A 15,455-nucleotide genomic window follows, 5' to 3' on the forward strand; every position below is an offset into this window, starting at 1 on the left:
CGTTATATCCAAATAGCGGCGTTTTGTTCGTGCGTTCCAAGACACTATCTGAAGTGTAAATAAGGGTCACGAGCATGGCGCAATTCGTGACAAAAAAATTCTAAATATTCCATTACCCTACTTCGAAGCATGTCAACCGCTGTTTAAAATCCATTTTTATGCAATTTTTCTCGTAAAAAAGCAATAATATTCCGACCGGGAATCTGCGTTTAGGTAAACAGAGGAAAGAAAACAAAGCATTCGGTCGACGCGGGCACGCGCCTGAGTCTCACAGTACTGTAACCAGCCACTACCCAAACGCGCTACTTTTTTTCAGCCAGAGCCTGCAAAGCCACGATTCAGCTTTTTGCCGCCTTCTGAGAGCCCATTGGAGCCGTAGGAAGTGTCACGTAACAGCAGAGATCCTTTGTTTTGGATAGAGATGACAAAGAAGGCCAAGAAATGGTCAGACAGGGTACTTCCTGTACAGAATCTTCTCAGGTTTTGACCTGCCATTTGAGTTCTGTTATACTCACAGACACCATTCAAACAGTTTTAGAAACGTTGGAGTGTTTTCTATCCAAAGCCAATAATTATATGCATATTCTAGTTACTGGGCAGGAGTAGTAACCAGATTAAATCGGGTACGGTTTTTATCCGGCCGTGTCAATACTGCCCCCTAGCCCTAACAGGTTAAATTTGGTACATTTTTCATCCGGCCGTGAAAATACTGCCCCTAGCCCAGACAGGTTAACAAGACATTTGTGGAGTGGTTGAAAAACAAGTTTTAATGACTCCAACCTAAGTGTATGTAAACTTCCGACTTCAACTGTATATACTGTATTTTATACCATCTATTGCATCTTGCCTATGTCGCTCGGTCATCGCTCATCCATATATTTATATGTACGTATTCTTATTCCATCCCTTTAGATTAGTATGTATTAGGAAGTTGTTGTGGAATTTTTAGATAACTTGTTAGATATTACTGCGCTGTCGGAACTAGAAGTACATGCATTTCACTACACTCTCATTAACATCTGCTAACCATGTGTATGTAACCAATAAAATGTGATTTGATTTGATTTATTAATGTCAAAAAACATGAAAAACAGGCAACCCCCTCACTTTTTTTGTTAAAAAGGTGGGGCCCTGAATGGCGGGTCGCCACTGTTGATTTGTAACTGGGTATATGACCTCTGTTCCTGTTATAATACAGTTTATGAGCAGGCGATCACACTGTTGTGTATGTGTTCCTGTATCTAGCTTCTAAGGAAGGAGACTGAGGGGTGTGACTCAGAATGGGACGGTCTGATCCACACTCTCTCCATCCTCAGGGACATGATCAGTCCTACAGCCACCTTCCTCATGTCAGAGCAACTGGATAGAGAGAGAACCAGGTCAGTGTAAACTACAGTACACACAAACACGCATATACACATGCACACGCACTTACACACACACTGAGTGGTCTTTTCGTGGTTTTCAAGGTGGAATAAGGTGAATCGTGAGCTGGAGAATCACCTGAATAGAACTCAGACACTGCTCCAGATCTGGGGGGCTTATGCCCGTCTCTCTGTACCTTTCTCCCAACGTCTGCAAACACTGAGGGGTGATGTCACAGCTCTGATGAACCAGCCACCAGGTCAGGACAACACTACACAACTGGTTGCAGCCCAGATACAGGCCGTCCATGTAAGTGGGATATTGTGAACGCTGCATGGTAGAGGGAATATGCAGATAGTTAATGAGTCGTATGAGAGTATAGATCAGACTGATCCTGAATCAGTTCTTGTGAGAACTCTGTCATCCTCGCTGCTGTATTTCTCCCATTGCCCCTGTCCCAGAGCCTGCAGGAGAGAACAGACAGTTTGCAGACCAACCTGGAGGGGGTGCTAGAGGCCTCTAAGGAACTCAGTGGACGAGTGGAACCCTCGTCTGCCGTCTTCATCCAATCAGAGAGCCGTATGCTGACCCGTGGTGTCCTACATCTGAGCCAGTCACTGGCCGATAAGCTTGGGCATCTCCAGGTACTGTGTGGTGATATATGCCTTATTGTTTTATAGCTACTTGTATGACATTACATTCTTGTTTAATTATGTTATGTATGCCTTTATGTCTGATCCCTGACCATGTTATTCATGTGTTTATCTGTGTGCAGGAAGAGCATGAGCAGCTCCAGGAGTTTGAGAGTGTCTTGGCATCCCTTGAGAAACACCTTGAGGACTGGGAGGGGAGACTGAAAAGTGTAACCGTGCCTCCACAAATGTATATATCCAAGGTAGGCCAACACAAAACAGACCTCGTGCTAAAGTCAGACCTCTGTATTGAATACTGTATATCCAGAGACTGACTGTGGATCCATGTGTTCCAGATGGGTCTGCTGGAGCTGAGTGGCTTCTCTCCTGACCTGGACATACTGAATGAGCTGAGCTACAGGCTGACCCTCAGTGACCCTGCCACCCACAGACTACAGAGCCTCAACTGGAGCTGGGCTCAGGCCTCGGCCCGCGCTGTGGAGACCTACAGGTCAGTACAGTAGAAGTGTTTTACTCTCAGAGTGGTAACGTGAGAGACACTAACAGACAGAGTCTACCACAAATGAGTCAATAAAAAATGAAATCCTGGCTATGCCCTACTATTACACTAGAAAACAGTATGGCAGGTTTAAAGTGTGTCTTGTTTGTGTGTCAGTGAGTTGCAGACAGAGTCACTGAGGCAACAGAGTTTTCAGGAGAAGTGTGAGAACTGGATGGACTTCCTACAGACGATGGAGGACAGCCTAGCAGTAGACCTGGCCAGCACCTACAGCGGCCTGAGAGAGCAGCTACGCACACACCAGGTGACAAACACGCATACGCTCGCACGCTTACATCACACACATACGCACATACACACGCACACACGGACTCATGCACGCACGCACACACACACACACACACACACACACACACACACACACACAAAATGCAGCCACTATCAGTATCTATTCAGTAACACTAACTAGGCCAGTGAATATGACAGTAATATTGTGATTCTGGTGTCTCAGAGGTTCCAGTTAGAGATGTCTATCGGTCATCAGATCCTGCACTCTGTAATCAATGATTCTCTACGTCTGCTGCAGAGGGGAGACGTGGATGATAGGTGAGGACAGGACAGAAATTCTCTGCTCACATGATCAATGTTAGTCTTTCTAAGAACTGTTGCACCATTGATGTTTATCCACCTCTATTAACGGGCGTCGTGGTCCTTTGACATCGCTGGTGATTAGTTACATGTTTTTGATCATTATCAATCATCGTCATTGATTTGAGCTTTCTGAGTTACTCTTATAGTTGTATTCATTTGTATGTTGTTACCGTTCTCTGTCCCCCAGGAGCGACTTCATCCTGAAGCTGGCCCAGCTGAGGGAGCACTGGCAGGGGGCTGTTCAGAGGGCAGCTCAGAGGAGCTCCCTGGTGGAGGGGCTAGTCAAACACTGGCACCTCTACAGCCGCAGCCTCAGGAAGCTCCAGAGGTTCGTAGCAGATGCCCAGGCCCTCCTGCCCCCCACAGGGCCAGCCCACTGCAGCCTGCAGCAGCTCCGAAGCTCCCTCTACGACATAAAGGTAAGAGGTTAGAGATTGATACAGCCAAGGGGAAGGGCAAGGGTTGATAAATTACAGTGCACTCCTTCTGTCTTCTGTGGACTGTAGCACACGGAGCTGCTTTTCCAAAGGTACCAGTGCAGCTACATCCACACTCTGGAGCTGGGCCGTCAGCTCTTCTCCATGGGGGACGAACAGACTCAGGCACAGCTGCAGACCGAGCTGGCTACCCTGCAGGAGGACTGGGAGAACCTGCAAGGACTGCTTGAAAAGAGAAAGGACATAACAAACGCTATCATTCAGGTGCTCCTCTTGCCCCTCAGTCAGTGGGAGACAGCAGCCTGGGGAAGAGACTACTCAATCAGCTGAACTATAGGAATATCATTATCTGTGGATCACAGTTTTGTGAAATAACATGTTTTAACCTCTCTAGGTTAGGTGGCACCAAATCGTCCCACCTACGTAACAGCCAGTGTAATCCCGTGGCGCGTTATTCAAAAACCTAAAAAATGCAAAAACTTCAATTTTTCAAACATATGACTATTTTACACCATTTTAAAGACAAGACTCTCGTTAATCTAACCACACTGTCCGATTTCAAAAAGGCTTTACAACGAAAGCAAAACATTAGATTATGTCAGCAGAGTACCCAGCCAGAAATAATCAGACACCCATTTTTCAAGCTAGCATATAATGTCACATAAACCCAAACCACAGCTAAATGCAGCACTAACCTTTGATGATCTTCATCAGATGACAACCCTAGGAAATTATGTTATACAATACATGCATGTTTTGTTCAATCAAGTTCATATTTATATCAAAAACAAGCTTTTTACATTAGCATGTGACTAGCATGTGACTAGCATTCCCACCGAACACTGCCGGTGAATTTACTAAATTACTCACGATAAACGTTCACAAAAAGCATAACAATTATTTTAAGAATTATAGATACAGAACTCCTCTATGCACTCGATATGTCCGATTTTAAAATAGCTTTTCGGTGAAAGCACATTTTGCAATATTCTCAGTAGATAGCCCGGCATCACAGGGCTAGCTATTTAGACACCCAGCAAGTTTAGCACTCACCAAAGTCAGATTTACTATAAGAAAAATGTTATTACCTTTGCTGTCTTCGTCAGAATGCACTCCCAGGACTTCTACTTCAATAACAAATGTTGGTTTGGTTCAAAATAATCCATTGTTATATCCAAACAGCGGTGTTTTGTTCGTGCGTTCAAGACACTATCCGAAAGGGTAAATAAGGGTGACGCCATTTTTCTCATAAAAAGCGATAATATTCCGACCGGGAATCTGTGTTTAGGTAAACAGACGAAAGAAAATAAAGCATTCGGTCGACTCGGGCACGCGCCTAACCCCATAGTACTCTGATTGGCCACTTGCCAAAAGCGATAATGTGTTTCAGCCAGAGGCTGCCTCGATATCGTTCAGCTTTTTCCCGGGCTCTGAGAGCCTATGGGAGCCGTAGGAAGTGTCACGTTAGAGCAAAGATCCTCAGTCTTCAATAAAAAGAGCCAAGATGAAACACAACTTGTCAGACAGGCCACTTCCTGCATGGAATCTTCTCAGGTTTTGGCCTGCCATTTGAGTTCTGTTATACTCACAGATACCATTCAAACAGTTTTAGAAACTTTAGGGTATTTTCTATCCAAAGCCAATAATTATATGCATATTCTAGTTACTGGGCAGGAGTAGTAACCAGATTAAATCGGGTACGTTTTTTATCCGGCCGTGTCAATACTGCCCTCTAGCCCTATTTGATTATAAAATTATTGATTGAAATGATAGGTCAGAGTTAAGAGGATACCTTCGAATTGAATAGAATTGAGTGAAGTTCTGTCAGAGGCATAGGTTTACAATATAACGAAAGATCTTAGCTTAGCCTTGAAATGTCTGATGTGAAACAAGCATTCTCTACAGTCAGAGGTCTACTTTTAGAAATGCCTTATTATATTTCACCTCCTACCCCCCTACTGTGGTTACATTTCACCTTAAATGCCCATTCTAGCCCTACTGTTACATGCAGTCCATTTCCTCCCTCATTGGGCTCAAAGCAGTTTTGGGCCTGAAACACACAGATCAGCCCACTGACCTACAGTACATTCCTGGATCTTCTCTATAACAACTATCCACTCATTCAGTAGTCTGGCTTAGTCTAGCACTGATCTGGGTTTCTGGCAGTGTGGGATACTGACCGATTGACTGAGTTGATTACTGGTCAACTTTTTGTCAGAGGGAGTGCCCTAGTCAGCTTTCAGACTTGATAAATCATTCAGTCATGAGAAGGCTCTTTGACCCACAGCACGCAGTAGTTTTAAGGCTCTTTATGACAGCTTGTGGTTCATGGAGGAAATATTTTCCCATTGGGTAGGCCTGTAAAAGTGATTTGTCCCTTATCAGAGTGAGTGATCCTAGAAACAGATCCCCATATACACTACCGGTCAAAAGTATTAGAACACCTACTCATTCAAGGGTTTTTCTTTATTTTTTACTATTTTCTACATTGTAGAATAATAGTGAAGACATCAAAACTATGAAATAACACATATGGAATCATGTAGTAACCACAGCGAGGCAGGCAGGCAGGGAGGAGGCAGGCAGGGAGGAGGCAGGCAGGCAGGCAGGGATGAGGCAGGCAGGGACGAGGCAGGCAGGGACGAAGCAGGCAGGCCTGGAGGAGGCAAGCATGCAGGCAGGGAGGAGGCAGGCAGGCCAGGAGGCAGCTTAGTGTAAGCCTGTCTGGGTATTAGAGCACTTGAACCCCTCCGGTCCCTGAGCTGTCAGGAGCACTAAGGTGGACATGGAGACCAGAGTCTCTCCAACTGAGTAAACCTGCTTGTTTTTGGCCCTGCTGTTCCTCGGGCATTACTTAGAGATACTCTACGAAGGGCTGAGGCATGAGATATGTTGATGTTTCACTGACCTGAATTGACACACCTGGCCTCTCCTTCTGTGGGAGGTCTCATGTGTCTGTTCTTGGAAACCTTAACCCGCTCTCCCCTTTCGTTGCTTTGATAAAATCCAATGACAGAATATGTTAATCCAATCCTCAGGCAATAGATAACAAATAATGAGGGAAGCAAAAGACAAAGGAGGTGATTGTACTGACACCAATAGATTACATAAATTCCCTTTTCATCTACCCTGACAATGGAGGCACTAAAAATAATTTTCAATGCTAAAACAGAAATGCTCCTCTTAACTTCTACTAACCTTCTCAACTACTCCTTCAACTAGAGTATATCTACATCTATTTACATGACTACCTTTCTACTCTCAGAACTGGGAGCGCTGCGAGGCCAGACTATCCGATAGCATGCAGCAGCTGGACACCATGCAGACCGGACTGAAGCAGTCGATCCCAGAACATGACAATGAGCTCCAAGTTACAGAGAAACTCACTAAGGTAAGTGGCAAACACAGTTGTTTCCAAATGTCTCGACCCTTTCACCCAGTGTGTGAATACATAGGGCAGAATGGAGTAGGACAAAAGTTAGGAACAAAAGAGTCCTTTTGGTGTTCATGTGGTAATTTGTTTTGTGTTATCAACGTTTATTGTGTGCACTGTGCAGTAGAAGCTGATGAGACTTCAGTCCTTAGACTGGGAAGCCATTAGTTGGCCCACTGAAGCACATCTAAAACAGATGAAGTATCAGTCAGAACACAAGAGCAGAGCCAAGTTGGTAGCATGTTTGGCTTATCAATCCCTTGTGGCCCATCATGGGTTTATCCCCTCCCCCCTCCTCCTGTCCTGGTCTGGTGCGGCCCTTAATCCTCTCCTGGGGCGGGGAGAAAAAGAGAGAGAGAAAGAGAGGCAGAGCAGAGAGAAGGGGCAGGACAGAGAGAGAGAGAGAGAGAGAGAGAGGGCGCGTGGCGTGGACTGGAGTGGAGGCGGCCTGACGGGACAGTTTGTTGGTGCTGTGTTATGGTATGCAGGAGGCTGAGAACTCACTGGATGACTGGGCTGAGAGCCTGACTGAACTTGCCACCATGAAGACGGACCTGTCCCAGTACATCATTGCTGACGACGTGCTGCTACTCCAGGAGCAGGTGGAGCACCTCCACTGTCAATGGGAGGAACTCTGCCTCAAGGTAGGGGACATGGCTGGCTGGGGCTGGGGAGACGGCTGGGCTCTGGGCTAGACAGCCTGCAGGCTCAAGGCTCACTAGGCTGAGTGTGTTTAGTGTGTAGGCAGTAGCCAAACAGTCCCTGTGTGTGTATGTTTGTGTTGGGACAGCAGCTGCCGTAGTGACATATATAGAAAAAGTTGGTTGGCATGAATGTCCAGATAACAAAATGCAGAAACTAAATTTCTTAATCCAATCAGTAGTTGTTTTGCAAGGGAAACAAGCTGTCATCTGACTCTGATTTGATTACTCTTTTGATTCGTTTTATATAAATATTACCCAGTTGGTAGTGGTACACTTCAAGAACTTTAAAAATGTCAAATTTTCTGAAATATTATTGTATAATTGTTTTATTATGGTATGGTCAACCATAGAATGAAAACCAAGTTTGGTGGATATGTGCTGGAGCCTGAGCTTTGGGGTTAGTTTCTGGAGTAGAGACCTACAGGTTTGAGGGTTTGGGGGAGATGGCTGTGTGGGAATGGGGGGCCAGATGGTGATGGAGAAATTAGTTTAGAATTCAGGAAGCAGGCCCTTTGTATTGGAAATCAGCCTGTCGTCAGGCTAAGGCCGTTGCTATGGCTATTCTAAGGCTTTCACTTCAACCGGGTGAGTAAAAAAAATAAAAATGATTCACTGTTTTCAGGCTTAAATTACAAAATGAGTACAGTTTTGACAACTTTACTGATGGAATTTGTGATTTGATTTCAAGGGGAGTGTTGACTCCTGTGCCTGGTGCTCATCCCAAAATCTGTCACATGGGAACACGATGCAGTCAGCTGAAGGGTGTTGCTTACACCTCTCCGAATGTTCCTCCACACCATCCACCATGTCTCTCTCTCAGAGTTGTGTACCCATCAGACTGACTCTGTTAGACACACACTCAGTCTGGCAAGTGGCAGAAAATGAACATGAAGTCTTTGGGAAGGTGTTTTTATTAGTGGAAGTGAATGTAGATCAAGAGAAGACATATTTTGCATTTGTTTTTGATAAATGGTGAATAAGCACATGATGTTCATAGCAGATGGAGTCCATCTTACCTTTCACTTTCTTGGCCTAACTTTGGGTTAACTCTTTCTGTGCTGCTGTGGCAACTCTGCCTGAGTACAAGATACACTATATATACAAAAGTATGTGGAGACCCCTTTAAATTAGTGGATTCGGCTATTTCAGCTACACCCGTTGCTGACAGGTTTATAAAATCGAGCACACCGCCATGCAATCTCCATAGACAAACATTGGCAGTAGATTGGCCTTACTGAAGAGCTCAGTGACTTTCAACGTGGCACCGTCATAGGATGTTCGTCACATTTCTGCCCTGCTAGATCAACTGTAAGTGCTGTTATTGTGAAGTGGAAATGTCTAGGAGCAGCAACTGCTCAGCCGCGAAGTGGTAGGCCACACAAGCTCAGAATGGGACCGCCGAGTGCTAAAACACGTAGAGCGTAAAAATCATCTGTCCTCGGTTACAACACTCACTACTGAGTTCCAAACTGCCTCTGGAAGCAACGTCAGCACAATAACTGTTCGACGGGAGCTTCATGAAATGGGTTTCCATGGCCGAGCACAGAAGCCTAAGATCACCATGCTCAATGTCAAGCATTGGCTAGAGTGGTGGAAAGCGCACCGCCATTGGACTCTGGAGCAGTGGAAATGCGTTCTCTGGAGCGATGAATCCCGCTTCTCCATCTGGCAGTCCGACGGACTAATCTTGGTTTGGCAGATGCCAGGAGAATGCAACCTACCTCAATGCATAGTGCCAACTGTAAAGTTTGGTGGAGGAGGAGTAATGGTTTGGGGCTGTTTTTCATGGTTCGTGCTAGGCCCCTTAGTTCCAGTGAAGGGAAATCTTAACAATGACATTCTAGACGATTCTGTGCTTCCAACTTTGTGGCAACGGTTTGGGAAAGGCCCTTTCCTGTTTCAACATGACAATGTCCCCTTGCACAAAGCGACGTCCATACAGAAATAGTTTGTCGAGATCGGTATTGAAGAACTTGACTGGCCTTCACAGAGCTCTGACCTTAACCCCATAGAACACCTTTGGGATGAATTGGAACGCCGACTGCGAGCCAGGCCTAATCGCCCAACATCAGTGCCTGACCTCACTAATGCTATTGTGGCTGAATGGAAGCAAGTCCCCGCAGCAATGTTCCAACATCTAGTGGAAAGCCTTCCCAGAAGAGTGGAGGCTGTTATAGCGGGCAAGGGGGGGACCAACTCCATGTTAATGCCCATGATTTTGGAATGAGATGTTCGACGAGCAGGTGTCCACATACTTTTGGTCATGTAGTGTAGAGGATATTGGTTTCTTTTATCTGTGAGCATAGGACCACACCTGCCTGTTAATTGGGTGGTGAAGTGAGGTGGCATCGTCGTGAAGTACTCATAATCACGGCAGCCGTTAATAGTGTGAACCTGTTTCTCACGCGCCACAACAAATCCTTCTCTCTCGTGTCACACAGAGTAGTACGAACAGACTTAATTTTGCCATGCAATGAGGTACAGTTCTACTCAAGTCCTGCTTGAAGAGAAATCATACCTGTCTGTGTGAATGCTCCACATCTTTGTGTCATCATTATTTATCATTACATCATTACTAACTTGAAGGAAACTTTGGTGAAGCAATTGAACTGGTTTCCCTGACATTCCCTTGGCAATCTTACTGTCACTGTTATTTAGTCTGGAGAAACCCTTGCAGAATCCATGCCCACCTAACTCACAATTTAACCATATAGTAGACATGATAACAGTTGTCTATGGTATATTGACCATCTATTATTGCCCATTAAGCCTATATTGTCCATATTCTGTGTTTCCTTTAAGGTTTCCCTACGTAAACAGGAGATAGCAGACCGTCTCAACGCATGGATCATCTTCAATGAGAAAAACAAGGAGCTTTGTGAATGGCTGACGCAGATGGAAAACAAAGTGGCACACAATGCCGACATCAGCATCGAGGAGATGGTGGAGAAGCTGAAGAAGGTAGGGGGGCTGTACCATGCTGCTTGGCCCACGAGGGGGGTCCTGAGTCTCTGTGATTCAAATATAATCAAAACAGTTTGAACAGTTTCACTCCCTTTGGTGTATAGCTTAGTCAGAGTTATCTAAATCAAGTTTAGGTCAAAATGATGAAAACTTTAAAGTTGAATTGGATTATTAGAACAATAAACCGGCCTGGCACTGTGGAACGTAAACAGTGATTCATTTATCTATTGTCATTTAGATTAGATTTAACCAACAGCCAGAGTTCAACGGTCAGGCTTTTAAACATATCCAGACTGGTTTCTGTCACTCCACTGATTGGCTCCCCCTCAACAGCCGATCAAAGTCCACCGTATGAAAGTAGGGAAGTAAACAGAGAAAGTAGCTCTCTACAAGTAGCCCATGCTAGCAGACAGAAGATCGAGTGGTGGAGAATGTTCTGTGTTCTGAAGGAGGAGACCGAGAGAAGGAGGGAGGGATGCAAAGTTTTCAATGCGCTGTGAATTACCCTGCCAGTGAATGGAACGACAGCTGTTTTAATCTCAGCAGCAGGGCCGCTTGGAGGGAGGTGGATGTCACACTTTGTTGACTGGACAATATTGGACTTTTTAAAACGTTGATATCATAATGCATGCTATTGGGGGAAACGTCCTCCTATAGAATACCATCATTCACAAAACCTTTTGACCCACTCTCACATACCCTCTCCCTCTCATACAAACATTAATTTCACACAACACGTGCACTCATTCAGATACGCATTCCCATTCTGTGTGACTCCCAGGACTGTATGGAGGAGATCAACCTCTTCAGTGAGAATAAAACCCACCTGAAGCTGCTTGGAGAGCAGCTCATCACTGCTAGCAACAAGACCAAGGAGACCGAGGTCAACGACAAGCTGAAGGACATCAACGACCGCTGGCAGCATCTGTTTGATCACATAGAGACCAGGTAAGACCACAGTTGGACCTTTACAACTCTCTGACCACAATATTACCGTAATTTCCAGACTATTAAGCGCACCTGAATATAAGCCGCACCCACTGAATTTTTTAAAATATATTATTTTGAACATAATTAAGCCGCACATATCTATAAGACGCAGGTGCCTACTGGTACATTGAAACAAATGAACTTTACACAGGCTTTAACGAAACACGGCTTGTAACAAAAATAAATAGGCTTTAACGAAACACGGCTTGTAAAAAAAAAAAAATTAGCAGTAAGCTTTAGTTGTCTTTTTGCACTGAGTCAATTCCTCACGCTGCTGTTTCCAACGTCTTATCATCGACTCATTAAGACCAAGCTCCCGTGCAGCAGCTCTATTTCCTTTTCCAACAGCCAGATCAATCGCCTTCAACTTGAAAGCTGCATCATATGCATTTCTCCGTGTCTTTGCCATGATGAGGGTGACAAAATGACTACCGTAATCAGAATGATGGGAAGTTTGAGAGCGCTCGATTTAATCTAAAAGGTAAACAAAAAAGTTGTTTGACTTTAACCCGTTCGGCAATTTCATTGGTCTAATGAAAGCTTCATGCCGCCAAAAAAACTGAGCACGTCACAGAATGTGTTTTTTAAAAAAATTTTTTTATTGAAAGCGGGAAAAATCCATATATTAGCCGCGACATTGTTTAAGCCGCGAGGTTCAAAGCCTGGGAAAAAAGTTGCGGCTTATAGTCCGGAATTTACGATAGCTTGGTTAGGGCATATCGAGTACATAGTATATCACTCTTGAAAATGGATTGATTTCTCTTTGTCATTCAAAACAAGACAGAGGATGTATTACAGCAACGCATCATTGTAAGACCGTGGTCCGACGCTGTCAGAACTGGTTCTACCACTAGGGTTAGGTGAGGACAGGCCAGGGTAGAACAGCTGCTGCTGCTGCAATGTTCCAAGCTTTGAGATTATAACAGGGAAAGCTTCAGAGAGCCATCACAGGGATATAGTTATTAATCCAGAAACATTAATCCCAATCCAACACAGAGTGGAATGAAGAGAACTGCTGAAATACCTTTACACAGGCTTACCTCTTATGTGTCATCATACAGCATGATGCAATTATTGATGGTACATGCGTGTCTCGGAAAGCAGTAAACACATGATCTATTTAGAGGAATATCAAGGCGGATATATAGAATACCATAGGACTAATGAGATTGAAAACAATATGTTTTAATCTAATGCATCAGGGAGGACTGGTGTATTATTGTAACGTTCGTTGTGAGGAATGGACCAAGGCGCAGCAGGTTGAGTAGTCATAATGAACTTTTAATGTGAACACTTATTAACAAACAAAAAACAACAAAACGATGAAAAAAAAAAAAACAGTCTTGACGACAACATACAGCAAAACAAGAACAACCTCCCACCAACTACAACCACAAACACATACCTATTTATAGGACTCTCAATCAGGGGCAACTAGAAAACACCTGCCTCCAATTGAGAGTCCACACCCCAATTACCTACACATAGAAATAGACTAAACTAGATAGAACATATGAAATACATAAACATAGAACAGTGACCAAAAACCCCGGAACACATAAATCAACTACCCCTCTACATAGACACACACCCCGAACCACATAAACCAAATACCCCCTGCCACGTCCTGACCAAACAACAATAACAAATAACCCCTATACTGGTCAGGACATGACAGTACCCCCCCCAAAGGTGCAGACCCCGGATGCACCTCACACAAATAACCAACAAATAACCCCCAAAACAAAATAAATCCCAAAAGTACATGGGAGCAACACCCCCCCTAACCCCAATACTCCCTCGTCAGGAGGTGGCTCAGGAGCTGGATGCAGACCCCACTCCACCCCTGGCTCACTCCACTCACATACTGTCTCTACAGCGATGTCCCTCTCTGTCGACCCCAGACTGTAGGGCGACTCTAGAAGCTCTGGACTGTAGGGCGACTCTAGGAGCTCTGGACTGTAGGGCGACTCACTCGGTTCCGGACTGTAGGCAGACTCACTCGGTTCCGGACTGTAGGCAGACTGACTCGGTTCCGGACTGTAGGCCGACTCACTCGGTTCCGGACTGTAGGCAGACTCACTCGGTTCCGGACTGTAGGCAGACTCACTCGGTTCCGGACTGTAGGCAGACTCACTCGGTTCCGGACTGTAGGCCGACTCACTCGGTTCCGGACTGTAGGCCGACTCACTCGGTTCCGGACTGTGGGCCGTTTCTCTCGGTTCCGGACTGTGGGCCGTTTCTCTCGGTTCCGGACTGTGGGCCGTCTCACTCGGTTCCGGACTGTAGGCCGTCTCACTCGGTTCCGGACTGTGGGCCGTCTCACTCGGTTCCGAACAGTGGGCCGTCTCTCTCGGTTCCGAACAGTGGGCCGTCTCTCTCGGTTCCGAACAGTGGGCCGTCTCTCTCGGTTCCGAACAGTGGGCCGTCTCTCTCGGTTCCGGACAGTGGGCCGTCTCTCTACGGGGCACTGTCACCGGAAGTCCTGGACGAGGCACTGTCGCCGGAAGTTCTGGACGAGGCACTGTCGCCGGAAGTTCTGGACGAGGCACTGTTGCCGGAAGTTCTGGACGAGGTACTGTTGCCGGAAGGCCTGGTGCGTGGGGCTGACCCAGGACGTGCCAGACTAAGGACACGCACCACAGGGCTAGTACGAGGAACAGGGACAGGACGAGCTGGACCTGCCTCCAATTGAGAGTCCACTCCCCAATTACCTACACATAGAAATAGACTAAACTAGATAGAACATAGAAATACATAAACATAGAACAGTGACAAAAAACCCCGGAACACATAAATCAACTACCCCTCTACATAGACACACACCCCGAACCACATAAACCAAATACCCCCTGCCACGTCCTGACCAAACTACAATAACAAATAACCCCTATACTGGTCAGGACGTGACAATTATGAGACTATGATGCTATTCCAAGTGTAGTCTTCTTGTAACGATTCACCTTGCATCTGATGAACACTAGGCTTGTCAGTGTGTTGTGTGCAGAGGGTTAAAACTGTGTCATCCTTAATGTGTTTTCTTTTTCCACTAACAAGATTTATTTCCGAGATGGCAATCATTAGGTGAAGTGTTTCGAACTCTGGTCACTGATGTGGCCTTGTTTTCTCTTGGCATCATCGGTATAATGATGTCTGCAGTCTTCTCTGCTGCGGCCTGTTTACAAGCCTCTGCTAGAATATTTTTAAGAGGCTTTTGAGTCATTCTCATCATCCAAGCTTTTTGCATTGCATGTTAGTTAGTAGCATTCATTCAATTGCTATTCATTATTGAGGGTAGCATATAGTTCACTGGCATTAGATCTCCAGAGAGAAGTAGGTTATTCAATCTATTCTGGCGTCATTGCTGTTGTTCACAGGCAGGCACTACTATAGCCTATACTAGCCCCCCACCCCCAAGTGGATAATTGGAAACTCAGAGGCCCCACTTGTCAGAGAGAGCCAGCTGACCTGCTCTTAAGTGGAATGTTTTTACTCTGGCCACAGGGGCCAGATATACAGAGTCACTGCGAAGGGGAGGAAGGGGGATGACTTATCCTCCATGAGAATGAGGGATTTAGCTGGGCCATATGGTGGCTGTTCTTGGCTCTCTCTAACATGGTGTCCAGCTGCCTTGTCTTTCTCTCACTAACAGGAGTCTGCCTGCATAGCAACAACAGGAAGAGGGAGGAGTTTCTATTTGAGTGATATTCTGGACTTGTCTATGGACATGTGGACCAAGTGTGAGTGAGGGTTCTCTCT

General features: G+C 45.5%; 1 protein-coding gene across 9 annotated transcripts in view; it reads left to right on the forward strand.

The window, feature by feature from the left end:
* Window positions 1–15,455, forward strand: part of syne2b (spectrin repeat containing, nuclear envelope 2b) — a 132,190-nt gene that overhangs the window by 95,967 nt on the left and 20,768 nt on the right. For all 9 annotated transcript variants that reach the window (XM_045716643.1, XM_045716665.1, XM_045716655.1 and 6 more), the window contains 13 exons: window positions 1,246–1,379; window positions 1,470–1,674; window positions 1,827–2,009; window positions 2,141–2,260; window positions 2,354–2,508; window positions 2,674–2,821; window positions 3,029–3,123; window positions 3,356–3,587; window positions 3,675–3,869; window positions 6,871–6,996; window positions 7,527–7,682; window positions 10,545–10,703; window positions 11,488–11,654. In XM_045716643.1, coding sequence (XP_045572599.1) covers window positions 1,246–1,379; window positions 1,470–1,674; window positions 1,827–2,009; window positions 2,141–2,260; window positions 2,354–2,508; window positions 2,674–2,821; window positions 3,029–3,123; window positions 3,356–3,587; window positions 3,675–3,869; window positions 6,871–6,996; window positions 7,527–7,682; window positions 10,545–10,703; window positions 11,488–11,654 — 2,075 coding nt within the window. The remainder of the gene's footprint in view (window positions 1–1,245; window positions 1,380–1,469; window positions 1,675–1,826; window positions 2,010–2,140; window positions 2,261–2,353; window positions 2,509–2,673; window positions 2,822–3,028; window positions 3,124–3,355; window positions 3,588–3,674; window positions 3,870–6,870; window positions 6,997–7,526; window positions 7,683–10,544; window positions 10,704–11,487; window positions 11,655–15,455) is intronic.

The sequence above is a fragment of the Salmo salar genome, chromosome ssa01, assembly GCF_905237065.1.
Source record: "Salmo salar chromosome ssa01, Ssal_v3.1, whole genome shotgun sequence".
NCBI lineage: Eukaryota > Metazoa > Chordata > Actinopteri > Salmoniformes > Salmonidae > Salmo > Salmo salar.